Here is a 17,999-nt window from a genome sequence, read left to right as displayed (position 1 = left end):
ACTTGTGGCTACACAAAAGCTTGCACTTTGAAGATTCACACTTCAAAGTTGCCGCAGGGGAGATTTTGACTAATGAAGTGCTACATATGCACCTGAGCACTTCATTAGTAATCTCCCAACACCCTAATTACCATGCCCCCTTTGCAGTTTGGGGCTAGGCTAACACAGCCTAAGAGTTCTATATTTCCATCTTTAAAATACTACTTCAATCAGTTTGCCTGATACTGTAGTAAGGCTCATTGGCTACTGTGTCAAAAGACTAGAGGCCTGATGATGTGAAATACATACCAACGTTAATGTGAAAGAATATAAAGAGCAGCTCACAGCCACTTTATCCTCAAATTTCTTCCAAGATGTTGAATGAATTGGTAGTAGTCCTAGTGATTTGCTACCCTTCAATTCATTTGGTTTATTCCAACAGTTTTTCCTTTGACCCCTCAACTTCTGATATAGCTTCACCCTGAAGATTACCTGAAAATAGTGGAGAAACTATGGGGAAATCATTAAAGAATCTAAAAAAATATTTTTCTGCATCCATGTCCTTAATCTTCTTCACAGGCGCACCATCTACATCTACATCATTTTTGCACTTTTGCACTTTTAATAAAAGTAATATCTGAGATTACTTTAAGTGTTTATGGAGAAAATTGATTTTTTTTTTACAGTTGGTTTACTTTTTTATTGACGTAACTTTGTACATGGTCAGTTTTTTCATTTGCCTCCAACACAGTTAGCTGATTTTCTGTTTGAATCTCTCACAACAGCAGAGGAGAGAAAGCAAAATTTTTAAACAGGAAAAATATTGCTCAAATTAAATCAACCTGAGAAACTGTGCACGGACTAATATGGTACCCAGAACTACTTTCTACTCATTGCTTTCTTTTCTCTCAGGATTGACTAATTTTTTCACCCCACAGGATTCTTACATCCAAAGCCCCTTTTTTAAATGTTTCAAATGGATGTTCAAATTCCTTATAAGCCCTCAACTTCCACAACTAATTCTATATCCAATCTTATGATTCTTCCTGTTGGCTTTACATGGGTTTGATTTACATTTACTTAAGATACATGGCTCAAAAATTCTCTTGCCCCTTGCCATGTTTTCTCCGATCTCCTCATACCTGGTATGCTTCCTTCCTTTTTTGTTTAGTGGGGTGTGAATAATGTAAATATGTAATTTAAATAGGAATACTAACTTTTGTGGGGGAATACCTCCTCTCAAGTTGTTCTTCTAGAGTGTTATCAGAGAATAAAGTAATTTTTGTCACCACCAATTAAAAAGTTTTATGAAACAGGACCGTTACAAAACAATTAAACCTTGCAAATGCATGGTCTCTAGGAGGGAAACCCTAAAGGAAATTCTGCTTATTAAAATTGCAATAAGCAGTTTCCATTAAAAAAAGGAGAATAAGACAACAGAAGATGGGTTGGCAAGACAAATTATTTCTTAATGTCAGTTGAGCTTATTTCAAATGAGATAACGGATCTATACCAGGTTGGGTTTAGTACTTTTTTTTTTTTTTTTGTGTCTCAACTCATTTATCTAATTCAGTCATCTTGATTATAACCTCATGGACCTTCGTTTTCAGAGGAAGAATTTTGTAACAAACAGCCTACACAACATGCTGATTACTGAACAGTTAATTCTAATTAACTTGGCTATGGCAAGAGAATTTTGATAAAGTCCTAGAATGCAAATACATTTTGGTTACTCTGGACCAACATCTATAAAACAAAAAACCCACAGCAAAGTCTCCAGATGAGACAGCAGAGTGATAGAAATCTAATTTAAAGAAACAAATGAGAAAATTAAAATCACAAATAATTTATTCTTCCTTTAGAGTTGATGGAGTACAGTTTTAAATAGCAATGAAGTACACAGCGGTGGAAAATTGGCACAGAACCTACAAGCATTTCATTCATAATAATGCTTCTTAGGCTTTATCTGTTCAAACCTCGATGTGCATTTTCTACCGGCCAACTTTGAGCTTAAAAAAAAAAGAACCTTCCCCTTAAAAACAATAGACAAATTGAAAATTTTGTTTTCCATGTATGTTCTTCTCAACTATTATGCATTACAATTGATCTCTCCTTGTTAAAGCATTATGGCCAACTGTGGAAAAAAATATTTTACTCCTCGGCTTCTTTTATTTTTAAGTTATGCCCTCCGTGAAGGTTGCCAGAAAGTCCGGAATACTTGTATTCCTGCACAACAGACTATCCCTTTACATACCTGAACAACAGTTGCAGGATGGTCTCAATCAGTTTGTGTACTATGCTATTGACCAAGGTGCTGCCTCTTTCTCACATGCAACACTATAAGCATTAATGCCGTTCACATCAAAATTTGGTATTTGCCTCACCAGCAGGCTTATATCCGATAACCGAAAACACACCTGGGTCTCACATAGCCAGCATGAAAATGGATACACACAAAAAATGCCCCCTTTCTAAAGGTATTACTTCCAAGATAATAAAGTTTAGATAGAGGTTTACAAACTTCTATGCTAGTTTGTTACATACAAATTAACCAGCTATAGGTTAAAATACACTTATACTTGGACCTGTCTTCAGCATTAGTTTTTGAATTTTGTGCATATTCAAACCAGATAAAATGAACATTGTTATATTCTTTGTTATTGCAATTAGAAAGGGATTACGGCTTGATTTATGTTAAGCTGTGACAAAACACCTACAATCTGAACAATTTTTCTGGGCACCAACCCAGGCTGCAAAAAATTTTCAAGCTATGTTAGAAACCATCTTTACAAAAATGCTTCACTGAGAAAAATTATAAAGTTTAAAAAATTTATTCTTTGCACAAGATTATATCATGATGCTCTTGATTAACCTTCCTGTCTAGCTAATTGGAATTTAAATTCTTTGTCCAAGAGCCTATTGGTGATATACAGAATACTATGTCTTTATGCACCTTCATTATACACCATTTTGAGACCAACACATTCAAGCATTTACCGTGCCCCCATCCATATTAACAGCAGATATCTAATCCTGTCCAGTGAGTAGTGTGCTGCCTTGCATATTTACCACATGAAAAACATAATATACAAAATATTGCTGCTGTAAAAAGTGTACAATTCCCCCTTCCCCTTACAAAAGAATTTATGGAAAAAATATTAAAATCCCCCTAACCTTCATAAACATACAAAGCTGTTCACACCTTTCAGTCTGTAACAGTCTGTTTGATGTGCAGTTCTGAACTCACTAAAAACTGGTTATGTTAATGAATTTTCTGTCCAATATTGCCATCTAGAGTACAGATGTGAAATCAGAGTTTTTGAAAGGCTACAGCCTTTTATAACTAGCCCAAAAAGACTGTATATTGTAAAACAGCCATTTATCCACAATATTTTTCCAAAAGCTAGATGGAATGGGAGAACCTCTTCACAGGGAGATGTCCACAGTGCTGAGGAGACAATATGGCTGCTAATAGAAACTGGACACTGGAATGTAAGTATTTTTTCACGGCTGATAGTTTCCATATTGCCCCTAAAAAGTAAATTTAAAAATATGATTAGATAATGATTTTGTTTTTTCATATTAAAAGTTCATAGAAGACAGTATCCAAAAAAAACTCATGCTACAAATGGTCAAACACACTTAAACACGTTTTACTGATCTACGTTGCATAGTGTTTCATTTAAAAAGTTCTTTAAATTTATCTGTAAATTACACTGCTCATTATATGTTTATGGCCTGGAGTTTAGTTAAGTCTGAACAATTTTTTTTAAATTGGTATTCATAAGGTTAAATGAGAGACAAACATTTAAGACAGATTATGGTACAGCTCTCTCGCTAACAAAGAACCACTGACCAGAAAATTTGTGTGAGAGCAGTACTGTAAGAATTATATACAAAAGCACTCAAAGTTAAATGTAAGTTATACACTCGGCCTCTAATTCCTTTAATTCCAAACTATTGTTCATATAATTTCATGGCACCAAAGAATAGACTAACGTTCGCAGTTCAAAAAATTTTATGTATCCACGGCAATCACAGAGATGTAGATGGCCAACTGGTTCCATAAAAATCACAGAAATCAAGAGATCATCTAATCCAGTCCCCACCACTCATGGCAGGACTAAGTTTTATCTAGACTATCCCTGACAGATATTTGTCTAACCTGCTCTTAAAAATCTTTAATGGCAGAAACACCATAGTCTCCTTGGGTAATTCAGTGCAGTGCTCAATTTCCAAGAATTCCACCTCCTGCCAAATGTCCAATCTAAATCACCCTTACTGTTGTTTAAACCCCCTGTCACTTGTCCTCTCCTCAGAGGTTAAGGAGAACAATTTTTCTCCATTTATCTTAAGCTTGAAAACCTCTCTGTAACCCTCTCAGGGCAGGTCTATACTGGAAGCACTACATCAATGCAGCTGCAATGATGTGGCTGTGCTGCTGTAGTATGTCTAATGACTACTCCAACAAGAGAGTTCTTTCCTATTGGCAAAATCACTCCATCTGCATGAGAGGCAGATACTATGTTGGCAGGAGGATGTCTCCCATGGACATGGTGAAGCATGGCCAGTGCTTAAGTCAATGTAACTTGAGTTACTTGTGGGGGTGAGGGGCAGTGGTTTCTTCATGCCCTTAAGCTATGCAAATTTCCTGCCCTCAGTCTGTCTCCTGAAAGACAAACCAAAACAAACCCAATTTTTTTCAATCTTCCCTCACAGGTCATGTTTTCTGGCACTTTAATCATTTTTGTTGCTCTCTGTTCCTTCTCCTGTTTGTCATCACCATTCCTACATTATGGCATACAAAACTGGACAGAGTACTCCAGTGGAGACCTCATCAGCAATAATAGTGCCACAGCATTCTTACTCCATTGATATGATGTATATGATGCATGGAAAATACTGGCCTCATAACTCCCCTCCAGTTCCTCTGATGGAAGAAATCTTTTGTGACATAACTGGGGTGAACAGCCTATGCAGGAGCAGACATCAGTATGTGCACTTCTCTTGATCACTGACAAGTTCTCTGCAGGTACACCATGGAGTTCAGGATTTTCAGAGAAGGAGGGGGCATGTTTGGGAATTGTTATCCTTCAGTCCCATCAAGATAATTGCAGCAGCAAACACTTCTGATAGCATTACAAAACATTGCTTATCCAAAAGCAGTGCGTTTCAGGGCAGCAAAGAACAGGGAAAGCCATCCAAGAATGGACCCCCTTTGGAGCTTGGATTATTCAAGAAACTGAGGTACTAGAATATTTGCGAGGAAGGGAAGTCCATGCCAAAATGATCCATAGGAAATTCAACTGATTGAAATGTCTTTTCCCTTCTGTCCCTCCCCCATCTCTCTAACCATTTCTATCTAGTGCTTGCACGGGGAACTAGGACTCTTTGTACACTATATTATTTTTTAAAAAGCAGTTCATTTCTCTGGTTACCAACTTTATCATGACTTTGTTGCCTTTCCTCCCACTTTTAACAGATTTGTGTGAAGACAGATCTGTTCTCCCTGTGTGCGGTAAGAATTGTCTAAGTGTGCCACGGAAATGTCATCAATTTCCCATCCCCCTCCAGCTCTCTGGGGTAAGGGAACTGATGAAATTTCACAGTACACTTAGATGACCCCACACTGGCATGGGGTTGGTAAATTTTTCCTCTCAGAGGCTTTGCAAAGCAGCTGAAAGAGGGAAATTGATGACGTGTCAGTTGGGACTCTGGCAGCCTTGCTGCTTCAGCCCTCAGCTGGTGCAGGGTCATCAATTCCCCCTCCCCACTGCCATGGCTCTGCAAAGAGGGGGGGCCAGGGAAAACTGACCAACCACAGCTCAAAGGGGCTGGTATGAAGGGAAACCTGCTCTCTGGAGCTGCCTCCTCCCTGCTGCAAGTAATCAATTTACTGCTGAAATTTTCAGCCATTACTCCTCTCTTGGAGGGCTTTCACACAAGGGAAAAAGTGGGTGTGAGGTGGAACTGTTTGTGTCATTGAAGTGTGCTGTGTTACTTAACAAGTTGGAACCACTGCTCTAACCACTGTTACCCATGGAAACTATGTTTTTCTTGTTCAAAGTCTAAATAATTGCTTAAGGACAAATTAAGATTTTATTGCTAAGTAAATCCTATCTATGCAGTTATTTATATATTCAGTCATAATGTCTGGCTTCTTTATGTGCAAGAGAGCAAAGCCCTCTATTTTAATAAAGTTTACACTAACATTCAGAGAGATATTAGGCAACAATTACTGTCTTGCAGCTTATGAGCACACAAAAGAGAAAGTCCTCTGTCCTATGTGTAATCTTAACAACAAGGCATATGTACAAGGAACAGATTCCTTGGCAATTAAACTACTGCTGAGCCATTCTTGCCCAATGGCTGGAATAGCCTGGGCTCTTACTCCGCTTCCTTGGGCTGAAGGTATAGCAATGGACCCTCTTATCTCTGCCCCACCCACCCATGCTCATGCTTCCCACCACCACTCTTCATATTGCTAGGCAGGGAACCAGTACAAACTGAGGTTTCAGATCTACATAGGTCCCTTCTAACATCTACACAACAGAAATGACTACTCTTTGTAGCTGCCAAGGAGGAGGACTAGATTTGTTTGTGCCTAAGGGAATGCTTAAAAAAAAAAAAGTTCAGCCACTTCAGATACAAGGCAATAATAAAATATGACCCTGCAAGGTACTTACCAGAACTTCCACTGAAATCACTGTCATCACTAGGTTAAAAGGGTTCACATTAAATCTGAGACACTGGTAGGCTGTTTATAACACACTAGCTTTCCAAAGTTTAATGTAGTCTGGCCAACTCAAATGAATGATAGACTAATCCACTTTCCTAGCTGTGCACAAATAACTCCCAAAATTCATTCAAAAACAGTATAACATACAAGAATTAATACGTTATACTAAAAAAAGTTCTACCTGGTCATATCCATAAGGCCTCTGTTGTGGCGGCTGTGGTGGTCCAGGCTGTGTGGGCCTGTATGCTGCATATTGCTGACCTTGTCCTTGGGGATAGTTAGGATACTGAGGTCCTGGACCACTCTGTGAAGGGCCTGCAAATCAATAAATCAAAAAAGGTGGCAGGGAGAGAAAAGAATGGTACAGGTATTGCACTGAGCAACTAGGAACACACAAAGAAAATACTACCATTATTTATCATGCTTAAAATAGGTCACCATATATATCAGGCACATACAGAGGTATGTATGTTGGTGCCCACCGCTAGATTCCTCAGAAGACCAGATACAGCCATAAAGTTCTGTAAGTTCTATAACTGAAAAGAAGGTGCTTGTACAAAAAGGCATATCAGCTTCTTGAGCAAAATGTGACTTGACTAGGTGCTGACAAGTACATATTTTATCTAATGACGTTGGTCAATGAGTAGCCATCAGGTGGTAATAAACTTGAACTCGGGTTTGTGAAAGATTCAAAGTAACAATCTAGAGGACAAAAATCTCCATATTCCATTACCATTCTGCTCAGGCATCAAATCCCCATGAACTATGCAGCTTCAGCCCTCTATGTTTCTCCTGGTGTGAGACAAAGTCTTGAAGATTCATAATAATTAGAGGGAATTTGGTTGCAAATAACTGGTGGGGTTTTTTTTCTTTTTTGCAAATGAACAAGCAGATAAATATCAAGTAAAACAAGAATACTACATCCCCAAATGTACTCTGTTCATCTGCAAATGTAATTCTGTTTTATTTATAATACTTTAACAGTTTCCTACTAAATGTTCATAAGAGTTTTTGTAAAAGAAAGGCGTAAATCTATTAAGACTTCATTATCTGCTTCAGAAACTGTAACTGAAAAGCGAGACAGTTCGGATGCGCAAATCATGGTGTGTGCAGATAAGCAATTCTATTGTATTTGTTTTACAATCTTTCTTCTAATACTTCTAAATGTCAGATTTTCAAATTGAGTGCACGAAAAAAAGTGAGTCAAATTTGTCAGATTGTACCGATTTACTTACTTTGTGCTTTAGGTATACGTACAAATATTACAAAACTGCAACAGACCATCCATAAATTAAAAAAAAAAACCTCCCAAATCTCACTAGGTCCTTTACAAGTACTACTAATACAACAATTGTGTCAGTTGTGAAAATAGCATCTGCATGCACAATCACCACGATTGCACACAATCTCACATACAAATTATGGATCTGGTTTTCACTGTCTTTTTGAAAGAATGTTTATTTTATGACAAATGTGTAACTTTTTACAGTATGAAAGCAAGGGCAATTTAAAATGTGTAGTATTCACTATTCTGATTCATAATCTTCAGTAAAAAAACACCAAACCAACAACGCACACATATGCCACTCTATGCTCCTGATTATGGAGCAAAGGGGTTAAACATTCTTAACAATAATAATTTTGTTTCCCCACACCACCATACATTAACATTAGGAAATTCTCAATTCTTATAAAAAAAACATCTGTGCAAATTTCAGAAAAAGCTTTAAGATCCAAGTTCAACTCTAGTAAATAAATGTTATGTGAGAATATGTGCAGAATCTCTAAGGCCATGTCTATACTGCCCATGCTGCACCATGGCAGAGCTGACACTACAGCAGTGTGATGTCAGCAGTGTAGGGACACTGTCTCTCAGTGATCTATACTGGTGCTTTTCAGCATAAACCTTTTGTTGCTCCTGAATGACTGAAGTTTCAGCACTGAAAGCGGCAGCGCAGACCACAGCCCAGCAGCATAAAGCATTAAGATGGCTTTATGGGGGATAAAGATCTTTATACTCTCCTCATCCTGCACTCTCTATGGACTGGAAAGGCCCCCAATATAATTTAGCCCTGAGACCTGCCTAAATGCCGTAAGCCCCGTCTTATGGGCCAAAACACAGCCTAGAGTCTCTGCAGTGCTACGTGCTGCTCCACTCTTCCCATCCTGGCCTCAGCTCCACCCCCTCAGGAAGATGTATTCTACAGTCTGTGCTGGTGGGGGCAGACAGGAGACTCCTTCCCCAGCTGAATACAAGGATTTTAGGAGCCATATCAACTGCTCCATCCCTTTCACTCATCGTAAAGGGGCTGAAGCAGAGTTAAAAGGGCTCACCCTCTGTCTTTCCTGCAAGAGCTATCTTGCTGTCCACTACTTACCATAACCCTGCTGTTGTCCTGGATAACCCTGCTGGCCAGTGTACTGCTGCTGCTGTGGAGGGTAACCCTGCTGTTGTGGAGGTCCTTGATATGCATCCTGTTGCTGACCATACTGCGAGTTTCCTGTAAAATGGTTGCAAGGAAAAAACAAAACAAAACACAATTAAAAATGTTTTTACTACCATTTTATTTGTCTCTAAGATGCACAGCCAATAACACGTGAACAAAATGAAAACACAGTCTTGATTTCAAAAATTTAACAAAATAAAGAAAACTCAAACCAAACAGAAGGAATTCAGCCAAACAAACTGCAGTTAAAGCCAAGTTTGCAAGGTTGAACTGCAGCTTTTTCAGCATTTCTGCCAAACAAGCAGTACGTTTATTAGAACATCACAGTCGTAAGGTCATGACTATGCTAAATAAAATAACAAAAGATAAAATTAAAGACAACTACGAGAGCACAGACTAGCTACACAAGATCAGCAAGCTGTTTCCTAACGACACTATACTTATATATATACACACATACATATTATATATACATATATATATATACGCACGCGCACGCGCACGCGCACACACACACACACACACACACACAAATGAACCAATGGATTTATGTTCAAATAAAAAACTTCCATTGGAAAAAAAAAAAGTTCTCTAACAGTGTTTTAGTCATTTTACTGTTGTTAGAAATGGCAAATTATGGTTATACATTTTAGATGTTTGCAAGAAATTATTTTTAATGCTCCAAGTTCCCTGCGATTTTCCAGACAGCCAGCAACTAGTATTCTACAAGAGCTTTGCATGGGTATAAATTGTTTTGTGCAAGAATTTTTGTTCCCATAGGAGGTAGGGGAGGAAAGGGAATGTATGTGCGTATGTGTGTGAAGGTATATAGATACCTCCTTCGTAGTAATGTTGTGAGGAATCCTCATAAGGCCTATCGTAGCCTTGTTCAGGATACGACGGTTGCTGATAACCGTAATCATTATGACCTACATCAATTCGACAAGAGACAGGAAGAAACGTTAATGGCCTCTGAGTGAAAACCCTAAAAATATTTCATCTTTCTGAAAAATCAAAAAAGTCAACTGGAAATACATGAAAATGATTTGTCAATTGTATTAGCTAAAGATTTACCAATATGATTTCCTTTCATATTGAATTAACATGGGACAGGGAACAGAAGCTTAATGCACTAGTTTTAGCAACATCACAGCAAGGGACGGTCTTAACCTTCTGATAATATTTGTTGTTGGGAAAAAGTACTTTATCTTTTATTTAAAAATGAAAGCATTTAAGCCTTTCACATGTAAATAACATGAATTAAATTAGAATGAACAAAGGAAGCAATTATCATACTTTGTCTAACACCTGTTCTGCTGATCTTCAATTCAAAAGCATATGCTAAAAGCAGTCTGAAACATAACAAAGCTCAACGAAGTTATGAATCCAATACTTTTATAGTAAATTTTGCTCTGAAGAGTTAAAAGAAAAGTTTCGCAAGGCTGATTTTTCTACCACAAACCTGCTTAGTAATTTTAAAATGAATTTTTCCCTGGAAAATCTCATTCATCAGCACAATAGTTAAAAAAGAAGTTTCAATTTCAGAGGCAATGGACACTTCTGGATTAGGAACCAAAACATGAGAAAAATACCCTACCTGTCTGTTGCTTTAAGACTCAATATATTTCTCCTACAGTTTACTAAAATGGACTACATCATAGCATCCTCTTGTGAAACTATGCCATGAGAACTAGCATTCACGGTGTTAAAATTTTTACCAGAAATTTATAAAAGTACCTACATAAAGCAGGGAGCAGGAAGTTCTAAACATAAATGGTTTTTGGTACAAATGGAGAACTAAAGAAACATCTTAAAAACTGGCTCTAGTGACCATATATCATTGTTAGCACAATTTCACAGATTGCTGTTATAACATGTCCATTCGTGTTTAAAAGTATTTGAAGTTAACAGAATATGATGGATTCTGGTAAATGCTGCAATTTAATTTCAGCTGATACTGAAGTGAATGTACTAAATGCATCAATTATCTTTAACTATTTGAAAGTTATGAAACTCATACTTTTCAGTTTTTTGTACAGAATAAATACGGTCACGTGTATAGTATAATACAAGTTCCAGAATTAATGCTTTATGTTACGATTGAACGGATCATGAAAGTATCTGTGAATGTACATAAAAGAAAACAATGCCTATGCCTGCGTCAGGCATGGATAAAATATTTTCAAAAACAAAACCTGAAATTCATACAAATAATTCATTTCAATACTTATTTACAAGTAGTTGCTCTAAAATATTGACAGGATTTGGGGTTTTTGAAGCTATCAATGTTTTTTAAAATTGTTACTATCTACCATGTTCCTTGGACTTCAGAGAACACATAATTAAGCGGCAAGCAGGCTATCACAGTAGCTGAGTCAGCCAGCATTCTTCACAAATAAAATTTGTTCACCCATAAGTACAACCAAAACACATAACAAAAGAACCCTATCTTGTAGTTTACAGCATAATCCTGAATCCCCTTGTTCAAATAAAATATATAGATCTCTGACTTCATAGAGGGGGAAAAAAGGACTGATTGGTATAATCTTATGTTAGAGTCTGATACAGAGAGCACTGAGAGAATTTCAGAGGAGAAGGCTTACAGGACCCAGGCCCTCCACCCAAGTTCCTCTAGGCAGGGACTATCTTATGCTTTTGTTTGCTTATGTTTCTGTATACTTGCTATAAAAAGAATATAGTACTCTGTTTCTTTATACACATTACCATAAAGTAGATGTATAGCATGATTATTTTAATTCACATAAGCCATTCTACATACATTGATGAATCCTCCATATTTATAGTTAAATAGGAGGATACTCATTACACAATATGAAACCCAATATTAGGGAGTCAAATTTAAAAAATTACAAATGATGTATATTCAGCAAGCTGTAAAGTTATCTTTAGCATCGTAAATTATAGTAACAATTCTGAATTTAGAAGCTTTTACAAACACAAAGATCTGCTAGAGTGATCAACTAACTACATTCACCCCATTCTACAGTTTTAGAGAAGCTCTCTACATCGATATTGGGCACGTATAGAAAATGGGAAAGTTAGTATTATGAGAGATTACCATCAGGGTAATATTGCTGGTTCATGCCTTCTGGAGGACCTTGTCCACCATGACTGTATTGGTCCCCATAATAGTCTTCCTGGCCTGAGTACTGCTGTGGTGGGCCTGAAAAACCACAACCAGTCAATATGTAAATATTTTGGTTTTTTCTGTTAACAAGGTTGCTAACTTTTTATTTTAGTATGAGAATGTTTCTCAAATGTACTCCCCACCCACCATGTTGCATTTCAGACAACAGTTGATCTACTTTACTATTTAAGTTTCTATACATTCAGTTGTTCAGCTGCACTACGCTCCAAAGCATATATAATAGAAGCTCAGAGTTACAAGCACCTAGGCAATGAAGCTTGTTCATAACTCTGAAACATCGGCAACTCTGAACAAAATATTATGGTAGTTCTCCAAAACTTTACAACTGAACATAGACTTAATACAGCTTTGAATCTTTAGTATGCAGAAGAAAAATGCTGCTTTCCCTTTATGCTTCCGTACTTTAAACACAGTATTATGCTGCATTTGCTTCCACTTCTGTCTAACCCTGTACTTCTGGTTCCAAGTAAGGTGTGTGACTGACTGATCAGTTTGTAACTCTGGTGTTTGTAACAGAGATTCTACTGCAGGGGTCAGCAACCTTTCTGAGCCAGAGTGCAGAAATTTGACCTTTTGACCTCTAGGTATGGTTAACTGCTGCTGATACTTTTTAAAGTCATCAATAGTCCTACTCACAACAGCTTCATTAATAAAAAGATGCAGCGTTTTAGTGGTTAGGTGGTAGTTGGTAGCATTAGCTGGTCTTTTGTTAATCCACAGGCAGCATGGCTTTGAGCAACCTCCTGGCTGCATGGGGGAGAAGGGGGAAGGCTGATCTCCCACTTTGTGCGCCAATTTAAAAAAAATTGGCTTACATGCCACACTTGGCACTCGTGCTAAGGGTTGCTGACTCCCACGTTTTACTGTATGCCATTCTAGCTCAGAGTTCATTTTAAGAACACATATACACAGCACTAAGCTATACATCTAGAAAAACATAGGATGACTTTTAAAAAGTGCTGGAGGTAAGAAAATGTTACAAGATTGTGGAATATAATTATATTTTCTCTCACTTTCTACTAATGTTTGAGTAATTTTAGAACCAAATGGGCTATTTAATTATTTTTCATACACATCAATCTTTAGTGATGACAAACTGAATTCTACTTCAGAGAGCAGGTTATCTGGGGTATAAGCTGTGACACTCTTTTTGTTCAGAAAAGAGCTTCAGACAGAAGAGATACACATCCCAAAATTCATGTACGTACTGATAGCTTTTCTGCTGCAACAGCTACCTTTTAGAAGTGGGGGGAAATGTACTGAAGACAAAGACACCTGAAACTGTACATAGCAGTACAGTTCAACTATGATGTAGGCAATAAACTAGCTACAAAAACTTCCAAGATATTTGTTTAAACTAATCTGAGAAGTTCGGTGTACAGTGTCTTACCTTGCTGTGGTGGTCTATATGGAGGAATCTGTCTCTGACCCATCATGTGATTTCCTTGATTAACTTGGCCCATCATTCCCATTGGTGGCTGCTGTCCCTGGTAATGCTGCCCACCTCCCTGTGGCATATTATATTGCTGGGAAGGAGGAGGCTGCTGGTGCATCATTGGACCTGTAGAAGGAAACAATAGCAACCAAATGTGTTTTCTAAATTGTGATACGTATTAAAATCCTTTGGAACAGCATAACGTACCAAAACTCAAAGTATTAATAACCAATTCCACAGAGACATATAAAAAGTGGTACCACCAAACATTGTTCAATTCTGGACCCATGCAAGCTGAGGTAATCAATTCAGTCTTAAATTTACGCAACAGATCTTCTCCAAAAGAATGAAGATGGCCACAAAAGAAGTGTTGTGACCTTAAAAAAAAAATGGGTATCCAACCCAGTGTCTTGTCTTCTGACACTGGCCAATCCCAGATGCTTCAAAAGGGACTGAACAGAACAGAGTAATCATCAAGTGATCCAGTTCCACTAAATCCAGCCTAACATTTGGCAGTCAGAGGCTATGGACACCCACAGCATGAGGATGAATCCCTGAACTTTCCTGGCAAACAGCAACTCATGGATCGGACCTACCCTCCCTGAAGTTATGTCTCTTAAGTCCAATTATATCTTTGGCTTCCATAACAGCCCCTGGCTACGAGTTCCATAGTTTCATTGTGTTAAGTATTTTCTTTTGCTTGCTTTAAACTTGCTCCCTATTAATTTCATTGGGTGACCTCTGTTTTTTGTGTTAAGTGAAGGGTTGAATAATATTTCCTTATTTGCTTTCTTCAAACCCCTTTATGATTTTATAGCTTACTATCATATCACCCCTTGATTGGCCAATCCCCTTGAAAAAGAGATCAGTCTTTTCAATCGTTTTAAGATTGGAAGTACACATCAGAAATATTTGTTTTAAATGTACGTTACTCAGATTAAAAGCCATCTAGAGCCGCAATATCCAATACAGTGTCTGTTCACCAGATGTGACAAACTGAATACCGGGGTATGGCAAAGCAGCTCGTTAGAGCTGCATATGTGGACCACTTGCCACACAAGCACCCCACCACTTGGTGGGACAAGCATGTGGTGGCAGTGGCAGAGGCAGCTCTTCCTGCAGCACGCTCAGGGCCACAGGGTGACTCAGGGCAGGGGCTCTGGTGAGTTACCAGCAGTCTGTGCAGTGGGGAGAGTAGAGGAGGTAGGGTGTCTGGCTGGGGGAGTGGGGAGGTAGTGCTTGGCTTGGGAGGCAGCAGGGCTGTGGTGATTGTTACATTTTGTTTTGGACACCACTGATCTCGAGCAAGGACAGTATTCTGGTTACATGTCTGACAATGGGATTCTAGCTCATAACTGGGTTGCCTAGACTATGTCTACACAGCAGCATTATTCCTGAATAAGCTATTCTGGAAGAGGTATTCTGGAGTAATTTATACTGAAAAAGCACAGTTACACACAAAACACATTTCAAAACGAGTGTCTACACATGACAGAGGCTATTCTGAAACAGAGCCATTGGACACACTATGGTTTATTTCAAAATAGGCTCTATTCCCTGTCTACACAGCCCCTACTTTGAAATAGGCACTATTCCTGGTATAAAGATGTTTACACTTTCTAAATAAGGCAACAGTTATTTCAAAATTTTTTCAAAATAGCAGCTGCATTGCTTAGATCATGGGTGTCCAACCTTTTGGCTTGCCTGGGCCACATTTAGTGAAGAGGAACTGTATTGGGCTGCATATAAAATATATAATATAGTTAATGTATATAAATCACATAATAACTTTAAAAGTTTACGATCTTGTGGGGCCGCATTACTCGCTGTCCAAGGCCGCATGCGGCCTGCGGGTTGGACATGCCTGGCTTAGATGATCACATGGTTATTTTGAAACGGAAGTTGCTATTTTGAAATAACTTTGCTGTGTAGACCTACCCTTCAGACACTACCATGATACAAATAAAAATAAAAATTTTAATTCTCTCTAACAAAAACATTAATCCAGACATTCAGAAAAAGAGCTAAACTTGAAAGAAACACGAATAGATTGAAGGACAGAAATAGGCATGAGCAGCATTCAAACGACCTGGCGCTGTACCGATAACCACCACATGGTTGCGATTACAGATTAAATTATTTTTAAAAGTAGTAATAGAATCCCTTCATGGCATCACCACAAGGTTAGGAACCAAATTTCACTAAATCTTAACAAGATGGAAAATGTGAAAGGTCTACACAATTCCACTATTATCATCATCATTAGGACAAGAAAAGTCTGACAAGGCACTGAATTGCTTGAATGACTGTTACTTATTCTTTTCTGAATCCTGATCTGTTTTAAAATCCTTCAAACACCATAACATATCAAAACAGACTACTAATTTTTTTTTTTTTATTAAATGGTCAGGTGCTAAACTAGGAGCACGTATTATCATATTAGAAATTTAATGGTGGAAATGAGCCATTCTTGAGGATGGATTTATAAGAGGAATCTAACATGGTAAAATTCAAGCAAGTCAAAATCAAATTAACTGAATGTCTGAATCCTAAGTGCATTAAACCCCTTCATGCACACGCTCATTTGGAGGTGGCTGTATTTCGGTTTGAATTAAACAAATGGTAATTGAATTACAGCACCATAAGAGCGAGGCTGTTCTAAGCTTGTTAATAAGGGAAGTAGTCAAAAAGTTCTTAACAGGAGGAAAAAAAAACCAAAAGGATCATGATGGAAAAAATGCAGAGATGTTGATGTTCTTTTCTCCAGTATGACAATGTCTATATTATCATTTTAAAGTACTGAATCAAAGGGTTAAAATTAAGATGCTGAAAGTATTTTCACTTAACTGAAATTACATCTCACATTCTTGACTTTGTGAACAACTGGACAATTCAGACCATTTCATTTCACTACAGTTCTGATTGAATGTACTGAGGATAATACCACACACTATTGAAGAAGTAAAAACTAGTTGCCATAATATTCCAAAATCTCAGGAAAGCTTGTTAATTAACAATATGAATATTAATCACAATACAATATGATAAAATGTGTTGACTCCCCATGGTGCAATGTAGAGGTTTTCTACTTGCTTTTTAAAGTAGAACTTCATTAATGCTTTGTAGAGCTAACAATGAGACTCTACTATTCTGCATCAACTAAACTGTGCATTATGTCAATAACTTAGCACATGGCTTCTTTCCAGTTTGGTTCAGGTCCTGTTTATTAAAATGACTGAGAAAATTAACCATGGATTCCATTAGAACCATTTCATGCATTGGCTTGGGGGGGCAGTATTTGTTGATGACTTTTAGAAGGGTTGGACGGTGAGGTTTGGTAGTGATTTTATGTTTGGTTTTTGATTACAGTTTTATGCTGGTTTAGTTTTATCTATATTCTGAACACAAAACTGAGTAAGACTATACAAACAAAATATAACAAAAAAAATCCACCAAAACCAAATTAAGACATGAGATGACAGGACAGCCTTTATCTATTCTGATGTAACTGATTTAGTCAGAGCCCATCTGATGATTTGCCACTCTAGAACATATTCCAGTGACTATGAATTGTTCATTTTGAAAGAGAAGCTCAGAATGGGGGTGTCGGTAAGGACTAATGCTGAAAGAAGTAGAAGATTGCAGAAGAGTTCCTTTAGTAAATCTCACCAATAGAAAGATTTGAGAATTTCTCAAGGAATAGTTAAAGATGTAGTCATACTGTCTACTACACTCAAGCAGAAGTTTACCACTACCCTATGCTGTAGTAGTCTTTTCTACAGTTGTAGAAAAGAGACCACAAGATTTCTCTGTGTTAAAAGAAAAAACCCACTAATCTTTGAGGGCTCTTTCAGGAAAAGCATGGTTTTGCAAATGGTCACAAATCTTTCCTCTGGTGGGGAAAAAGCCTGGCCTTTACTAAGTCCAGGATAGCTTTAACAAGTATCATTTGATCGCAAATCTGCATATACACTCTACAGTTTATACAGAATATACACATAAGCACAGAAACAAGCTATGCTGTCTTCAAGCATTGCTCTAGGATTGATTTTGTGTGAATGTGCAGCAATTGTCCAGAAACACACACATAAATATTCTGATTCAAAAAGTATGCTGTTTCCATGACCAGATATTTGATGTGAATTTCTGATGCTAAAGAGAGGCTGAAGAAAAAGTATTTCAAATTAGTAGTACTGCATCCCCCATGGAAGAGCACAGATAATTCTGGTG

At 37.6% G+C, this 17,999-nt stretch overlaps 1 protein-coding gene across 4 annotated transcripts in view; it reads right to left on the bottom strand.

Moving 5' to 3' along the window:
* Nucleotides 1-1,792: 1,792 nt before the first annotated feature.
* Nucleotides 1,793-17,999, bottom strand: part of SS18 (SS18 subunit of BAF chromatin remodeling complex) — a 62,437-nt gene continuing 46,230 nt past the window's right edge. For 2 of the 4 annotated variants that reach the window (XM_074987266.1, XM_074987267.1), the window contains 6 exons: nucleotides 13,725-13,895; nucleotides 12,245-12,349; nucleotides 10,002-10,094; nucleotides 9,097-9,219; nucleotides 6,900-7,033; nucleotides 1,793-3,510 (listed from right to left, as the gene is read on the bottom strand). In XM_074987266.1, coding sequence (XP_074843367.1) covers nucleotides 3,484-3,510; nucleotides 6,900-7,033; nucleotides 9,097-9,219; nucleotides 10,002-10,094; nucleotides 12,245-12,349; nucleotides 13,725-13,895 — 653 coding nt within the window. In that variant the 3' untranslated portion in view covers nucleotides 1,793-3,483. The remainder of the gene's footprint in view (nucleotides 3,511-6,899; nucleotides 7,034-9,096; nucleotides 9,220-10,001; nucleotides 10,095-12,244; nucleotides 12,350-13,724; nucleotides 13,896-17,999) is intronic. The other 2 variants (XM_074987268.1, XM_074987269.1) reach the window with 2 other exon arrangements.

Source organism: Carettochelys insculpta, chromosome 2 (genome assembly GCF_033958435.1).
Source record: "Carettochelys insculpta isolate YL-2023 chromosome 2, ASM3395843v1, whole genome shotgun sequence".
NCBI classification, from domain to species: Eukaryota; Metazoa; Chordata; order Testudines; family Carettochelyidae; genus Carettochelys; species Carettochelys insculpta.
The sequence above is the reverse complement of the archived record's forward strand: the minus strand, read 5'-3'. Positions and strand labels throughout refer to the sequence as shown.